This window comes from Melozone crissalis, unplaced genomic scaffold, assembly GCF_028551555.1.
Source record: "Melozone crissalis strain CALT ecotype California unplaced genomic scaffold, PUWL_Pcris_2 ptg000018l_1, whole genome shotgun sequence".
Lineage (NCBI taxonomy): Eukaryota > Metazoa > Chordata > Aves > Passeriformes > Passerellidae > Melozone > Melozone crissalis.
The window spans coordinates 39,557,808-39,571,547 of NW_026535796.1; the positions used below are offsets into that span (position 1 = coordinate 39,557,808).

Sequence of the window (13,740 nt, forward strand, 5' to 3'; positions counted from 1 at the left end):
TGCTGCACATTCTAAGCAGAAGTTATTCTCTGGAGACACCATGAAAGGTGAACATGACAGCTCCTATTTAGTCTGGTGTATCTGAGGAGAGGGGCTGGCACCAAGAAACAGTGTACTTTTCACAGAACTGATAACAGAGGTGTCCAGTTTTGAGAGGACCAGATGATGTTCCAAGAGGCATTGTGAACCCAGACTGATGTTCTTCCCAAAGAAATCCTGAACAGCATTATCCCTGAGGGAAACAAGACAAAACTGCCTGCTGAACTCGCTCCATTGAACAGAGTCCCCTAACTTCTCAAAGGCTTTCAAAGCCTCTTGTCTGTGTCTCCCTCTGCCTTTCAAGAAGTAAAAGAGGGGATATTGCAGGAGATTTTAAATATGAGCAGACATTATGCACACTAGGAATATATTCAGAGCAAGCTATTTCTAATACTGCCTAAGGCTGGAGAAGAGAACAAAAAGAATTAGAAATGTCTGCATTAACTAATGATAAATGCTTTTCTGTGAGACAGAGCAAAAAGAACGTAAGCAAGGGAAGGTAAAATCCCTAATTTCCCATCTCTACATTAACAGGTAGCTGGTAGAGATCCCATTCTCTACTGCTGGGAAAAAAAATCATGAGAAACAGTCCTTTGAAAATGTATAAAATGTAACTAGATACAGCTTTACAGCACAGCAATTTGAGGATGCCTACACAGAAGTTTTCAAGTGGCCTGGAAGTAAAACAGTTCTATTTCCTCCATGAGTCAATCCTGATTATGAAACAGAGTCTAAGCAGGAAATACAGATAAACTCCAGAGATAATACTGAGACCACTATGTCCTCCATTTAGCTTGAAAACCTCATAAAAATTATATATAATTAATGATCCTGTAGTCCTATGGCTCTGCAATCCCCACTGGAGCAGAATACAAGTCCTGGGTGAAGCCAGTGGCAAAGCTGATGAAGAGAGCCGACCCCTGCTGCTAGCAAGGCCAAGCTGTGGTAAAGAGAGATGGAGAGGATCTCTGCAGAATTCTGGAGGATGACCCTTGAGGTTGCATCCCTTCAGTGTAGCAAATGGGAAAAACAGCTGAAGAACTGGCTCATCAAAAATTATGGATTTTATTCCAATTAGTGTCTTCCCCTCTATGCATTTTAAGCATCAAGACCACGTGAATGTCATAGGCTCTCTCTGTCTTTCTCTCCATTTACTGGATGGAAATACTGCACCCAAGGGACTAGACCCTGATTCTGAAAAGGGATAAAAAACAAAAACCCTCATGTAAATAGTGATAGAATTAGGCCTACCTAGATACTTTATTTCAATGCCTTGCAGCCCTTTCCTGAGAAAAGAGAGTGTAATTGCAACAGCACCGTGAAGTGAGGTCAGCACTAATTATGAAACCCCACCCAGAATACCCAACTGCCTGAGCTGAAATAGCTTTTGCAGATACTGAGAGTTCTGAAAGAGGAGGGCACTGGCAGTGCACTTGACAAATTAATCTCTGTTGTGACTGACTGAAAATGGAGCTACACCCGGGGCAAATTGTTCTTCCACCAATAAACCAGCACTGCTTTAAGCAAAACAAACCACTGAACCACAGTTCCTACTGCCATCACTAGATGTCTCTTACTGCCCTGCTTCCTGATAGTTGAGTATCTTAAACAACATTTTACCCTTGAATGTTTCAGTATAACCTTGAAATAAAACCACAGTGAAAGAAACTGCCTCACAAAGATCTAAGTTAATAACAAAATGACAGCTATATGTTCAAATAGCTTTCAGGATTTGCTTTAATATTATTGATACTCTTCTCTCTGGTATTTAATCCAGGAAAAAGTCTTTAAGAAAAGGGAGAGAGGGGAGGAGAAAACATTTGCACTTACTAAAACAGGCCACTACAGGAGGTTCTCACCACAAACTGCCTGCAATTTGCTAGTGAAAATACAAGTGTTTTTCACAAACCACCACGCAACAGACAGATATGCCATGACTATCCTGCTAAGGATGATATTCCAAGAATTTTAGGTGGCAGAATTTTATTTCATTTAGAACCTCAGAAGCATTGGCAAGCAGCAAAATACCCAGAGCTTACATATACTTTTATACTTTTTTAAAATGCTGATTTATTTCATACAGATCCCACAATGATGCACTCTTACCTCACTGCGACAGCCATGCTCCCTATAGGGTTGATTGGCAATGGCCTGGCTCCAGGAAATATTCCTCTACTCAGTACTCGAGCTCCATTTTGTATCACTCCCGAAGGAACTAAAAACAAAACAAAACATACAATTTTTTTTCTTCTAAAGGAAAAGTTAGAAAAGTACAGGAGCAAAATGTGGAACTCAGGCTTTTCAATGTACTGGAAAACCATTAGAGAGGCTCGTGCAGTACACTGCTTACCTTGGACATCTCAGCCTCGAGTCTTCCGAGCCATTCTATTTCCAATGCTATTTTCATGGCAAACAATGATAACATGGCTTGCCAAAGCCACTGCCTGACCTAGTTGCTGCAGATCATTCCTTGTACAAATGAATCACTTTTCTTTTGCAATTGCTGTTCTACTGTGAATGAATGTGCTTAGAGTCAAAACCAGCTATGAGCACAGATGTAACTATTTTGTCTACAAAAAGAAACAATGACCCCTTACAGATAAATTGAACACAAGTATTTCACTGCAAGATCACAGTTGACAGCTTTTTATCATCCCAGTTTACCTTCTGAGCAGCAATATCTTGGGCCCCTATTCCTGCAAAACAAAATATTAACTACAAATATGTATTTAGCAGGAAGAGAAAGAGAAGAGGCTTAGAGGCCATTATGTCCATAGCAGTGATTAGGCCCTGCCCTGGCCATGGGTGACACTGCCATGCAGCCTGGCAGCAGTCCCGTGCCCCCTGCACATGGCCGGGGCACAGCCCGGCCTCCCTCACCCAACACGGGCTGGTGCCGCTGACACAAACTCCCAGGAACTGACCACTACAGACAAGGCATTCCACTGGGCTCTTCAACTTGGCTCTACATCAAAAACTGCAGCTCTGGCCAACAGGATTTTAGATTACACCCGAGTACTTGCTCTCTACCCAGGCACGTTTCTGTACACTGCTGAGCCCAGGGCAGACAGCTGAACAAGGAGCAGAGGAGCACCAGTCAGGCACCACCATTGCAAGAGTGTCCTTAGCAAGTCCCAGGGTTTTCCTCCTCCACTGAGAGATGCAAGACTCCCAAGCAGAGTTCTTGCTCTAGGCCCTCACCAGGGCCCTACCTGCATGTACTGGCATTTGTTGGCACTGCTGTTACGTCCCTTCAGGCTGGGACAGTCACCTCACCTCAGCCCCCACCCAAACTCGCTTCTGTAACATCCACAGGCAGCCAGCTGACACACATTCTATTTACTAGAAGTCATCACTCACACCATAACTTCCCCCCATGGGGAATGTCCAAAAAGAGAATGATGATCATTACTCTTCTTATATTATTTTTAAATACATGGATATTATATAAACACTTGTAAGATAAATGTAAACTGTATTACTTTATATACACCCACAGAATTTATTTTTAAACAAATTACACGGAGACTAGAGAAATTATTCAGAATCAACACATACATTTGACATGCCCAACTTCAAATACTCACACCCCAAAATACTAGTGTATTCTGAGGCAGAGGAGCATATGCTCAGAAGTATGCTAGTGCTAAGCTGCTGAGGTACATTTCAACTTCCCATAAACATCAAGCCAGATCGACAACTCCTGCTGTCCTGGTGCTCACCTTGTTTCACTCCAGACCACACAGATTAGTTCTGGGAAAATAATCTTCTTTCTCCTGCTTGTGAGAGCACATCACTCTCCCGATCAAATCCTGTCACTGTGTAACACCCACTCTTGCTTTTGAGCACCTTTGAAGAACAGGTCAGTTATATTTAGGTACTTAAGTACAACCTCAAATGGCTAAAATTATAGAACTTAGTTTATAACAGCTTGGGTCAGCTTTCAATGACCAGAATAATTTTAAATAGCATTTTGCTATTTATACCTCCCTACTCTGTATACTTTTCCCTTCACTGCTAGTTTATGAGGAATCCATCAAACCTCTTTCACACAGGGGACAATGTAAGGCTTTCTCTGCTCCAATGTTCTGGTTTTTAGATACTGTAGAGCAGTATTATCATGTTAAAATTCAAAAGGCTGAATTTCTTATTATATTTGTTCCAACAGCGTAACCTTGCGATGGTCGAAACACCAGTATCATGAAAGAAAAGCAGACTGCTCAAAGACATGGCCAGCCTAAAACATGAAGGCAACAGGTGAATTCAAAGCCATAGATAAATGTGCTGAACACTGAAAGATCAATAAAAAGACATAATTTCAAATGGACATGGTTATTCCAACAAACTTTTAAGAAGGACAGATTTTATACTGCACTACATGGTATGGTTTCTCTATGTTTATAAAGTCCCATCAAAAGAAAGGAACCGGAAGTTTTGACTGAGAAAGATCTGGGAATTTTCTCTTCGCTATGATATAAACCATAGTTTTATACTGAAATGAAACATTTATGCATATGCACAGAATGTCAGTTAGCTATGGATACTGTCTAAATATACACTGTAAAACTTCAAAGCAAACATACCGAAAGAGCTACTACAAAAAGAGAGCAACGGGCTCCTTGATGCCCAAACTCTTCTTTGCCCAGATTACCTAATTATCCTGGTTGCTGGTAGAGTTAACTGATGCTTATTCTATGATTTTTCTTCTCCTCTATCCTTTATTGACAACTCCCATTGCTTCTTTAGAACATCCTGTTTGCTTCCTCACAATTTTCAAAAATTATCTTCCTGTCTTTCCTTCTTTATCTCTTTTGAGTTTCCTTTTCCTCCTGCACTCCTATGTATGTATCTATACCTATATCTATATCAAATACACTGCCAAGTCTCACAACCTCAGATTTCTATACCTTGACACCCTCACTGGAATCCATCTTTCATTTTCCTTGACCCTTTGCAGGTTTTTAAGTCATGGAGAGTGATCCAGGAAACAGTCTCTTCAAAAGCTTCATATTTAAAACATTCTCTCATCAACACACACACACACACACACACACACACACACACACACACACACACTCACACACACTCTCTTTTCTCTCTCTCCCCCCCCCATATTCCCTTCAAGAAGTAACAAATGAACAAATGTTTGTAAAAAAAAAAAAAACAAAACACAGAAGTTTGCTGTCTTATGAAAATATCTCCTAAGAGACAACTTGGTCTCTTGTCCTCCTATGAAATTCTCTTCAATCATGGCCAGTCTGTGCCTCATGCCACCACTCACTGAAAGGCTCCAATAAGACTATTCAGTCCAGAAGAGGTCTTAACCATGATTCTGTGATTCTAACTTTTCTCTGAAGTACATCACAGCTCTGGATAATGAAATCATCACTCAGAATTCAATAACTATTTCAGCTTACAACAGCAGTGTTATTGCTACTGATTTTTGGGTTTGTTTCTTCAGACTCTCTGAATTATGATTCAGCACAACCACTACATCACTCAGACAAACAGAAATGTTGTATGCAAGGGATCACTGGAGAAGGACACTGGACTATGTAGTGTATCCTTTCAGGAAATATATGCAACCATAAACAAAAAACCCACAACATCTCAACTTTCTGGTTAATCAGCTTCTGTAGCACTCTAAACCTAAACTGAAAAGCAGGATTAAAATATTTAACTAGTAAAAGGTATTAATTTCTAGCTATCCACAGTACCAATGTGCCACCATAAGATTGATCTTTCTTGCTCATTCATCTCTACTTACAACATTTAAAGCATCAAAACTGATCCTTGCAAAAAATAACATTAATTATTTAATTTTAAAAAGATTATGGATAAACTGCTATTACACTGTCTCTGGTACCCACAGAGTCTTCCAGCCTTCGTGCAGGCTGTATGACAGCTACTTATATTCAAGGAATTATTCCTACATCTTGGTGCTTTTGAAGGATTGTGGATTATTTACTGAAATTATGTGGTACTTTTATTCCAAAGATACATTTACGTCTTACAAGCTTTAATTACGTTTCAAACCCATACTTTGAGGTGAGATATTTATATTTTAGAGATTGAAGATTCAAGGTGTGGAGGTAAGATAATTTACTCCAAGCCATATCATCAATCAGTGCCAATCTGGATGAACACCTTACAGTCCTGACCCCTCCCTTGTAATGCTTCTTTAACCAACAGCACAGGCAGGTTCCAGGTTCCCAATTCCTAGGCAGAAGTGTGAAATGTAATTTACACCTTTTCTCAGCAAGTGCCCAAAGCCGTTTATATCTGAGAAACTCAGCTCAAGAAAACAATGCAAGAAGACCTGTGCATCTCTTTGATGAAGGTTTCCTTTTTCACAAAATGTTCCCAGTGAAACACAAAGAGTCTGAAATGACAAAATCATTATTCAGCTTTCATCACTGCTATGTTTTCAAGGGTCTACTCTGCTCTCAGGAAACTTAAGACCCGGAAACACTTTCACTGGAGTAGAGTCAAAGTGTGTACTGAAAATCTACCCCTCATCTGCTGCATGAATGGGGAAATTATTTTTGGATCTTATGCTGCTCTGCCGGAATTTCACAACCTGAGTAGACTCAGCCAGCTGAGTCTCCAATGGCTAACTCTGGAGTGAAGCAATGCATCCAATGTCAAAAATCAAGACTACACCTCTGAAATTCTCCAAGGGGAAAAAAAATCTCCCTTTTGTAGAGAACTTTCATGCTATAGTTTAACAGACAATAAAGTGAATGACATGTGGGAGAACATACCATAATCTGAACCCATCAAGGCACTATGTTCACAGTGTTAAAAGGATCCAGCAGAAGCCCTTCAAAAATCCAGTGTTGTTTTGTGGCCTGTACTCAGGGTCTGTAGGTGGAAAGTAAGTAGAGGGCTACATGATCACTCCACAGCCAGTGCAGGACTACTTTAATCCAGAGCATGCTCTTGTGTGCACATTAGCTGAGTAGATTAGTCCAACTATGGACTTCTTTTGTCACATCTCTCAACAGACTGCATCCCTGATCTCTAACTTGCAGGGGTGTGCAGGTGAAGCAAGCCCAGTTCTGGCTGAGATAACCACCTCATCTGAGATCTTCACAGCAGTGTCAGAAAAACCATGTCAGACTGAGTCCTTCCCTGAAGATCTGATTGTCAAACAAACAATGCAGCAATTTGGTAAAATTGAAATGCAAAAGGAGGAGGAAGTAATGGATAGTCCCCAGACACACTGACACCCCAAAAGCTCACTAGAAAAGGAAACTAACTTCTTGGGTAAATATTGGCACATGGAAGTTAAATGACGCATAGGCAAGGAGTGAGACTTGTCAATCAAGACAATGAACTGGTAAAAAAACCTGTTCTTTGTGTGATTTAGGAAACAAACATACACTTCATCAAACTGTCTAGCTCAAGGTAGCCAACACTTAGCAAGGAAGAATGAATAGTATTTACTGAGAAATGAATTTTAAAGAAGTGGAATGTGCGAGTGTATCCTGTAGGGACAGACTGGTTCTTTGCCTCTTCTGTCATCATACAGCACATGCATTGATCTCAGGGCACTCTGCCCTGACCCAGCTTCTGTAGCATAGAAGAAATCACTACAGACAAGAGGTACTGAGTTTTGGCTAATATCTGTCAGCTTCAGCTCTTTTCTGACAAGCTTTCTTTCAGCGCAGTGTTTAGTAGAATTCTTTAGATCAGGCTACAAGAACTGAAAGTAGGAAATTGCTGATGATCTATAGTGGATGGGACATCAGAAGTTGCCAAAAGCAAATGTTTTCTGCCAGATGTGTAACTTTATTCAGCTATCTTATCCCAGGCACAAATTTGATGACATCTGCCCAACTTGTATTTTACAGCTCAAGGACAATTTCATAGCTTTTAAATTCTGTACTCTGTAGTCCTTACAAACTGTGAATCTAGGATGCATCCAACAAGACATTTATTCTAAACAAAAATTGAGATTTTTGTTTAGGGAGATCCTGATAATCCTATCACACTTGTACTTTTTCTAAAAATATTATGAGGAGTATGGAGAAAGAAGTAGAAAGTACTTGATAAAAGTAAGCTTTCTTTCCAAATTTATTTCATCCCTTTAATGGCTTAATAATAAACACCAAAGTAAAACAAACCAAAACAAAATCCCAACCAAAATCTAGCAACAGAAAGTTTGAACATTATGAAAATGTATTTTCCTAGTTTTTGCTTTAATACAAAATTGTCAGTAAAAATAGTTTTACAAAACATTTTACTCTCAATGATTTATCATTTTCTGGTACTCAAAGTTATGCTGGAAGCTGTCTCAGTTATACTAAGTGACTTGTCCATAAGCAGTAGAAATAGAACATTACATCTATCAAGTTTCATGTACAATAAAAATGTCCAAAAAAACCAGCACGTTCTATTTTATCCTATTTGGAGATTTTCCACTGTCATTAAGGCAATTTTTTTGGTCTTCATCCCTGTATATGTATCTTGCTTGTATACAATCCACTTGCATTACTTTAAAAAGCAAATTTCATTGGGGTACAATGTTCGAAGTATAGAGGTAAAGTAGATCTCTAAGGAATTACTTGTCCCCCCACCAAACTTACAATATACGTATCTAGTCTGGGTTTTATGTTTTGAGAGGAAGATTAATAAAGACTTCCAAATCAGAGAGACACTGGTTTAAACCATAGAAAACCTATTTTAAAAATATCTTTACCACAGCACTTCAGTCTCCTATAAGGAACCACTCACAAAACCAGTGTTGCTAAGTTTTCTGAAGGCCACCAGTTTCTAGCCAACCCAACCGAGCAGTGATGAGAGTACTGAAACCAGAAGGTGGATGTCAGAGCTGGGAAGACTCTCAGTTTCCTGGTTTCCACCCAAATCCTTTCTGTGAGCACTGTTTAATAGCTGTTTGCAGCATTAAACTTTAGATTGAGCAATGTACTTGCATTTGTGTGCAATTCACAAATTATATAGCAACGGGCAAAGGACTGTGCATGAACTTGGAGCTATGTGTAACAGCACTGAGAAGCTTCTTGGATTAAATCACTATATCCAATCCCTCTGACCACAGCACTGTTCACTAGCAGCAGCAGCCATACACTAACACTGCCCCTTTCTTTACTCATCCCTCCAGAAAAGCAAGTGGCTCAAAGTCCAAAATGACCTCACCAATTAAGAAGGTGTTGCTACCTACATGCTTCCAGTGACTTGAATCTCCAGAATTCCAACACACTGCAAAAGCACCAAAACCTATCTCCCCTTTTAATCGTGGCAAAACATCATGGTTTGGCAAGACTCAATGACATGCCCAGGATGCCACACTCTTAGAATGACAGCTAGCAATATTCACTTCCAAGATGTTGGTATGCTGAAAATCTTTTGTACAAAAAAGCAACTGTACAAAACTAACTCAGGGCCTTCACTGATTTAGTACCCATGAGTTCTAAAGTTCACTGGTTTAGTACCCATGAGTTCTAAATGGAGCTCTACCATTTGTTCACCATCCTGTTTTCTTCTGTCCTCTCTCCAAATCAGATTCACAAGAAGGAAACAGGCCCATAAATTTGATGCAACTTGCCCAAGATGGCCCAGACAGTACTCAGTGCGTTGCAGGTCAAGATACAGTTTTCAGTGCAAGTCAAATATTTTGGAATTAATATTAATGAACTAATAAAAATCCTAAGTATTTGTAACTTGTGGTAGCTGCTTCTAAAGGAAGCAAGTGTTTTAATTGCTGTTTCTTTTCAAACACAAACCTACAAAACCTGATGAAACACGACTTCAATAAACTGAAGCAAAAAGTATTAAATCTATGTTCCTACATGCCCTCTCTTAGCATATCACAGTATCTTTCATGCTTTAACTCCTGGTGCCAGCTGGATTGCAGGTTTCAGTAGAAACTTGCACACAGCTGGCTATTTTGAACTTCTGCCTTTATTTGGTCTGTGAATATACTGCAAGCTGTTAATAATTGAGAAACTGATTTCTGACATTAACACTCTAACTATAATTGCATACTAACCTTTAGTAGCAATGTGAACAATCAGTTTTATAAGTCTATACAGTAAAACCTACACAAACACAAAATAATCCTAATAACAGTATTTTACTCTTTTACTATGCCTTATGTTTTTCTGAATGAAAACTAAGGGATGGTGGAATTGGAGTAAATAGTAACCAATGTTTGTCACATACCATTTCAAGATTTCATATAAAAGCAGAAGCTGATTTTAGAATTCATTTGTGATTGTTAGCAGTGTTTCACACATAGGTGTGGAATTTTAAATGGTCATTTTAAACCATAAAGCTAATTAATCAGTTACAAAGTGTAACCTCCTCTTCCCAACAAAATCTTTCCTTTTTCCTTCCTACACACAGCAGGTATTGCTTGCCCTTTTACCATGCACAGTTCCTGAAAGCTGCTTAGGAGAGGAGGACAAGGACCACTCTTCTCTTTCCAGAGCAGTTTCTTGGTACATCCTGCTCTCCTGAGAGCAGCTTCTCAAGAAGCATTCCTCTGGCAGGGTCACAAAGCAGCCTGACAATAGCCTTCCTCAGCTGCATGGGAAATGCTTTGATGGTAATTGACTCTGTTCCCCAGGCAGAGTATCAAAGTGCAAATCAAGGCTTCCCCAGGAATCTGGAGTTGGTTGCCCAGGCTAGAACAATAGCAGTGATGCTAGACAGTCTTGGTAATGGTTTCTATTTTAATTTCTGCCTTTATTTTTTAGAGCTGTCTGTCGCTTGGCATTACTACCACACTTGCTGACTAGTGATAGGTTTGTTTTCTTGTATTCTCTGTTTTTGTGCAGCTGTATTTCACTATGGATTCCTGTAATACCTTCACTGCAAGCTCTGTGGGGCAGGATGGTTCCTGCAATATTTGCTCAGCCCAGTCCAGTGGGGGTCCAGGCTCTGTTAATGCACAGCATTAAAACCTCAGGTCTGGTCACAGAACAGGGAGGGGAGTATTGGCAGGAAGTGAGACCTCTCTTTGCTCCTTGTCACCTGCTTACTGCCTTGCATCAGTCAGAGAAAAAATCCCAAAACAGGCAGGATGTGTGCAAGGAAGGAGCTGAAACAGTGCCCAAGTGAATGGAAAGTATCCAGATGGCTGTGGTAACTTACACGATAGGAGTCAAATCAAAACAAAATGAAAACAGAACCATATGCCATGTATCCTTCACTCTCTTGCTCTTTCTCTCTCTCCCTGCCTTTCTCCTGGCTGTTGCCCCAGGTCTTTCTATCACTATGGATAATAGTATGTTACTCATTTAAGTGTATGTCATGAATAACAATAACCTCTCTTTTACATAAGAGATCACGGATGAATATTATTCATGTAACAAATGTAATATGAACCACAAAATTATACTCATGTAAGGGTCAAGGAAGTGCAAGGGTCTACAAGGGAAGTTATATTTCTTTATTACATCCTTTTTATCTGGTATGCTGTATACTTATAAAAGAGAATATTAATTTTATACGTCTATGTTGCTATATGCTATAGAAATATCTACTCACAACCTGCTTGTATCTCAGGGGGAGTATTCAAAAGCATCATGGCAGTGGCAGCATCAATGTCAGGATCTGGAAAAATCAACCAATAAATACATTATTTACAACTGGGCTAATCTTCTTACCCCCATTGCTAAACTACAGGTATGACCATGTCTCTGAGTGAAAAGGTAGGAGAGTTCAGCACTCAGAGGGCTCATTGGCTACACATTAAATTTATCCCCAAACTTGCATGTGATCCCCTTGTTACTATTAAACAAAGTGGTGATCTATGTCACTGAGCCATACTTATGCTTGTGTGTGCCTGATACCTTTGCTGTTAGCCTCACCAATTCCCTGTTTAATTCTGTGGAGAGTATTTAGATTTCATTACAAAGGATCTGAGAAAGCAGGAGCAACATCACAATTTGGAAGCCACAGAGAGGGATGAGCTGACAGCTGAGAAGTGGGAAAGCACAAGGAATACCTGAGCAAGTACAAAAGATGACACTTGGTCATTTCTATTTGTCAAAAAAGGTTTCAGCAAAGTTTGAGAAAGTGTTGGAAGACAAACTGCTGCAATTAAGAAAAAAAAAAGAAACTAGCATTTCATTGAAGCATCAATTTATTTGCATTCTTGTCCACTGTCACTTTAATATAAGCAAAAATAATCAGCTGGCTGCTGTTATTCTTAAATTGGTTTCTGAATCCATCATGAAAAGTCAGCTGACAGATGGTAAGTTATAGAGACAGAACAAAATATGATCCTTTTATAACTATATTCACTTGCTTCACACACAACAGCTCGGCTGCTATGGAAATGCAGGTATCTATGACAACAGTAAACAACCCCACAACGGCCACTGAATAAGCTGAAAAGAACATCTGCCCCAGCAAAGCGTCCCAGCTGCCCTGGGGCACAACTTGCTAATCGTGCAGTGATGCCGTGTGACAGAGAAAGCCGCCTATGCCATGTCCAAATAAATGAAGTGTGCAATTGAAGCAGACATAAAAACGCACACCCTAGCTGACTGCTGCCTCTGTGTGCTAAACTGAATGACTAATGAGTATGCATTTGTTGGATGGGGTTGGGGGTTTCTTCAGCTTGTCAGTATTTATACCAAATTACATTAAAAAAAAATTAATTTAGTACTAATAGCTTCATAGCACTTTCTTTCAGCTATTATGACAGAAAATTACTTACCACTGTTAAAAATATCTGTATTTTTGATCTTTATATATTTCAAATCTATTCCCAGTAATGTGATGTGGTATAAAGCTCTGTAATATATTAACAATACAAATGACGTAGACAGGATTTCAAAATCTGATTAAGCCAAACAGAAATTCATTTGACTGCAGAATTTAAAAAAGGGACTTTTTATTTGTTTAAGTATGTACTACTTTTCTGTGAATAGCTGCAAGCACTCTTCTAAAGGCGACTGCTTTATTATTTAATTGCTAAAACACTAAACAAGGAAACAGTGTAGTGGGTGTCAAACTGAAGCTGAAGCAGCAGCAGCAGACAGCATAAAAAAGTGCCTGTGCCTTCTGGACAGGTCAACATTTTCCAAAGAAAAAGCAGCATTATCAGCTTATGTTCAAGTCTGAAGATACCTCAAAAGCAGAATTCCTGCTGCAATTATCTGTGCTGAAAGTGCCATTTCCCAGCAGCATCATTCCCAAATATGTGCCATGTTGCAAGACTGGATCCACACATCACACAGCAAGTGTATGCTTTCCAATTAAAGAGGAATAATCCATCTAATGTTAAAAAGCAAGACAAAAGAAGCCTGAGAAAGACAAACCAAATTCACCAGAATTCTTCCCTCTTTTTCATACCATAAAATTAAGAGATTCTTAAAAGTTGAATTTAGCATATCATAATTCCTACAGCCAACTTCAGCATTTATTTATTGGCTGTTCCTAAATTTTGCTTTGTTTTAGTTCAGTGGATGACACTGTAACATAATGCGAATTTTGTTGCTGAAAGAATAAGAGGACACTACCAGGAAAAGGACATTTCCTGATGACTTTGGGCTTTGTTTGTGTAATAAACTCTGTGATCTGAGATAAAATTGATGCAACCAGTTTCTGTTGAAAGGGGCATTCTTAGCCTTTGGACCACTAACGGCACCACAGTGTTTCTGCAATGACGTGAGACATGAACATGAGCTGCTCACCACAAGGACTGCATCTGCAGCAGCTGTC

General features: G+C 39.5%; 1 protein-coding gene across 5 annotated transcripts in view; it reads right to left on the minus strand.

Moving 5' to 3' along the window:
- FOXN3 (forkhead box N3) overlaps nucleotides 1-13,740 on the minus strand; it is a 202,821-nt gene that overhangs the window by 12,981 nt on the left and 176,100 nt on the right. For 2 of the 5 annotated variants that reach the window (XM_054275773.1, XM_054275774.1), the window contains exons 5-6: nucleotides 11,557-11,622; nucleotides 2,146-2,254 (exon numbers count right to left, since the gene is read on the minus strand). In XM_054275773.1, the coding sequence (XP_054131748.1) occupies nucleotides 2,146-2,254; nucleotides 11,557-11,622 (175 nt within the window). The remainder of the gene's footprint in view (nucleotides 1-2,145; nucleotides 2,255-11,556; nucleotides 11,623-13,740) is intronic. The other 3 variants (XM_054275777.1, XM_054275776.1, XM_054275775.1) reach the window with 2 other exon arrangements.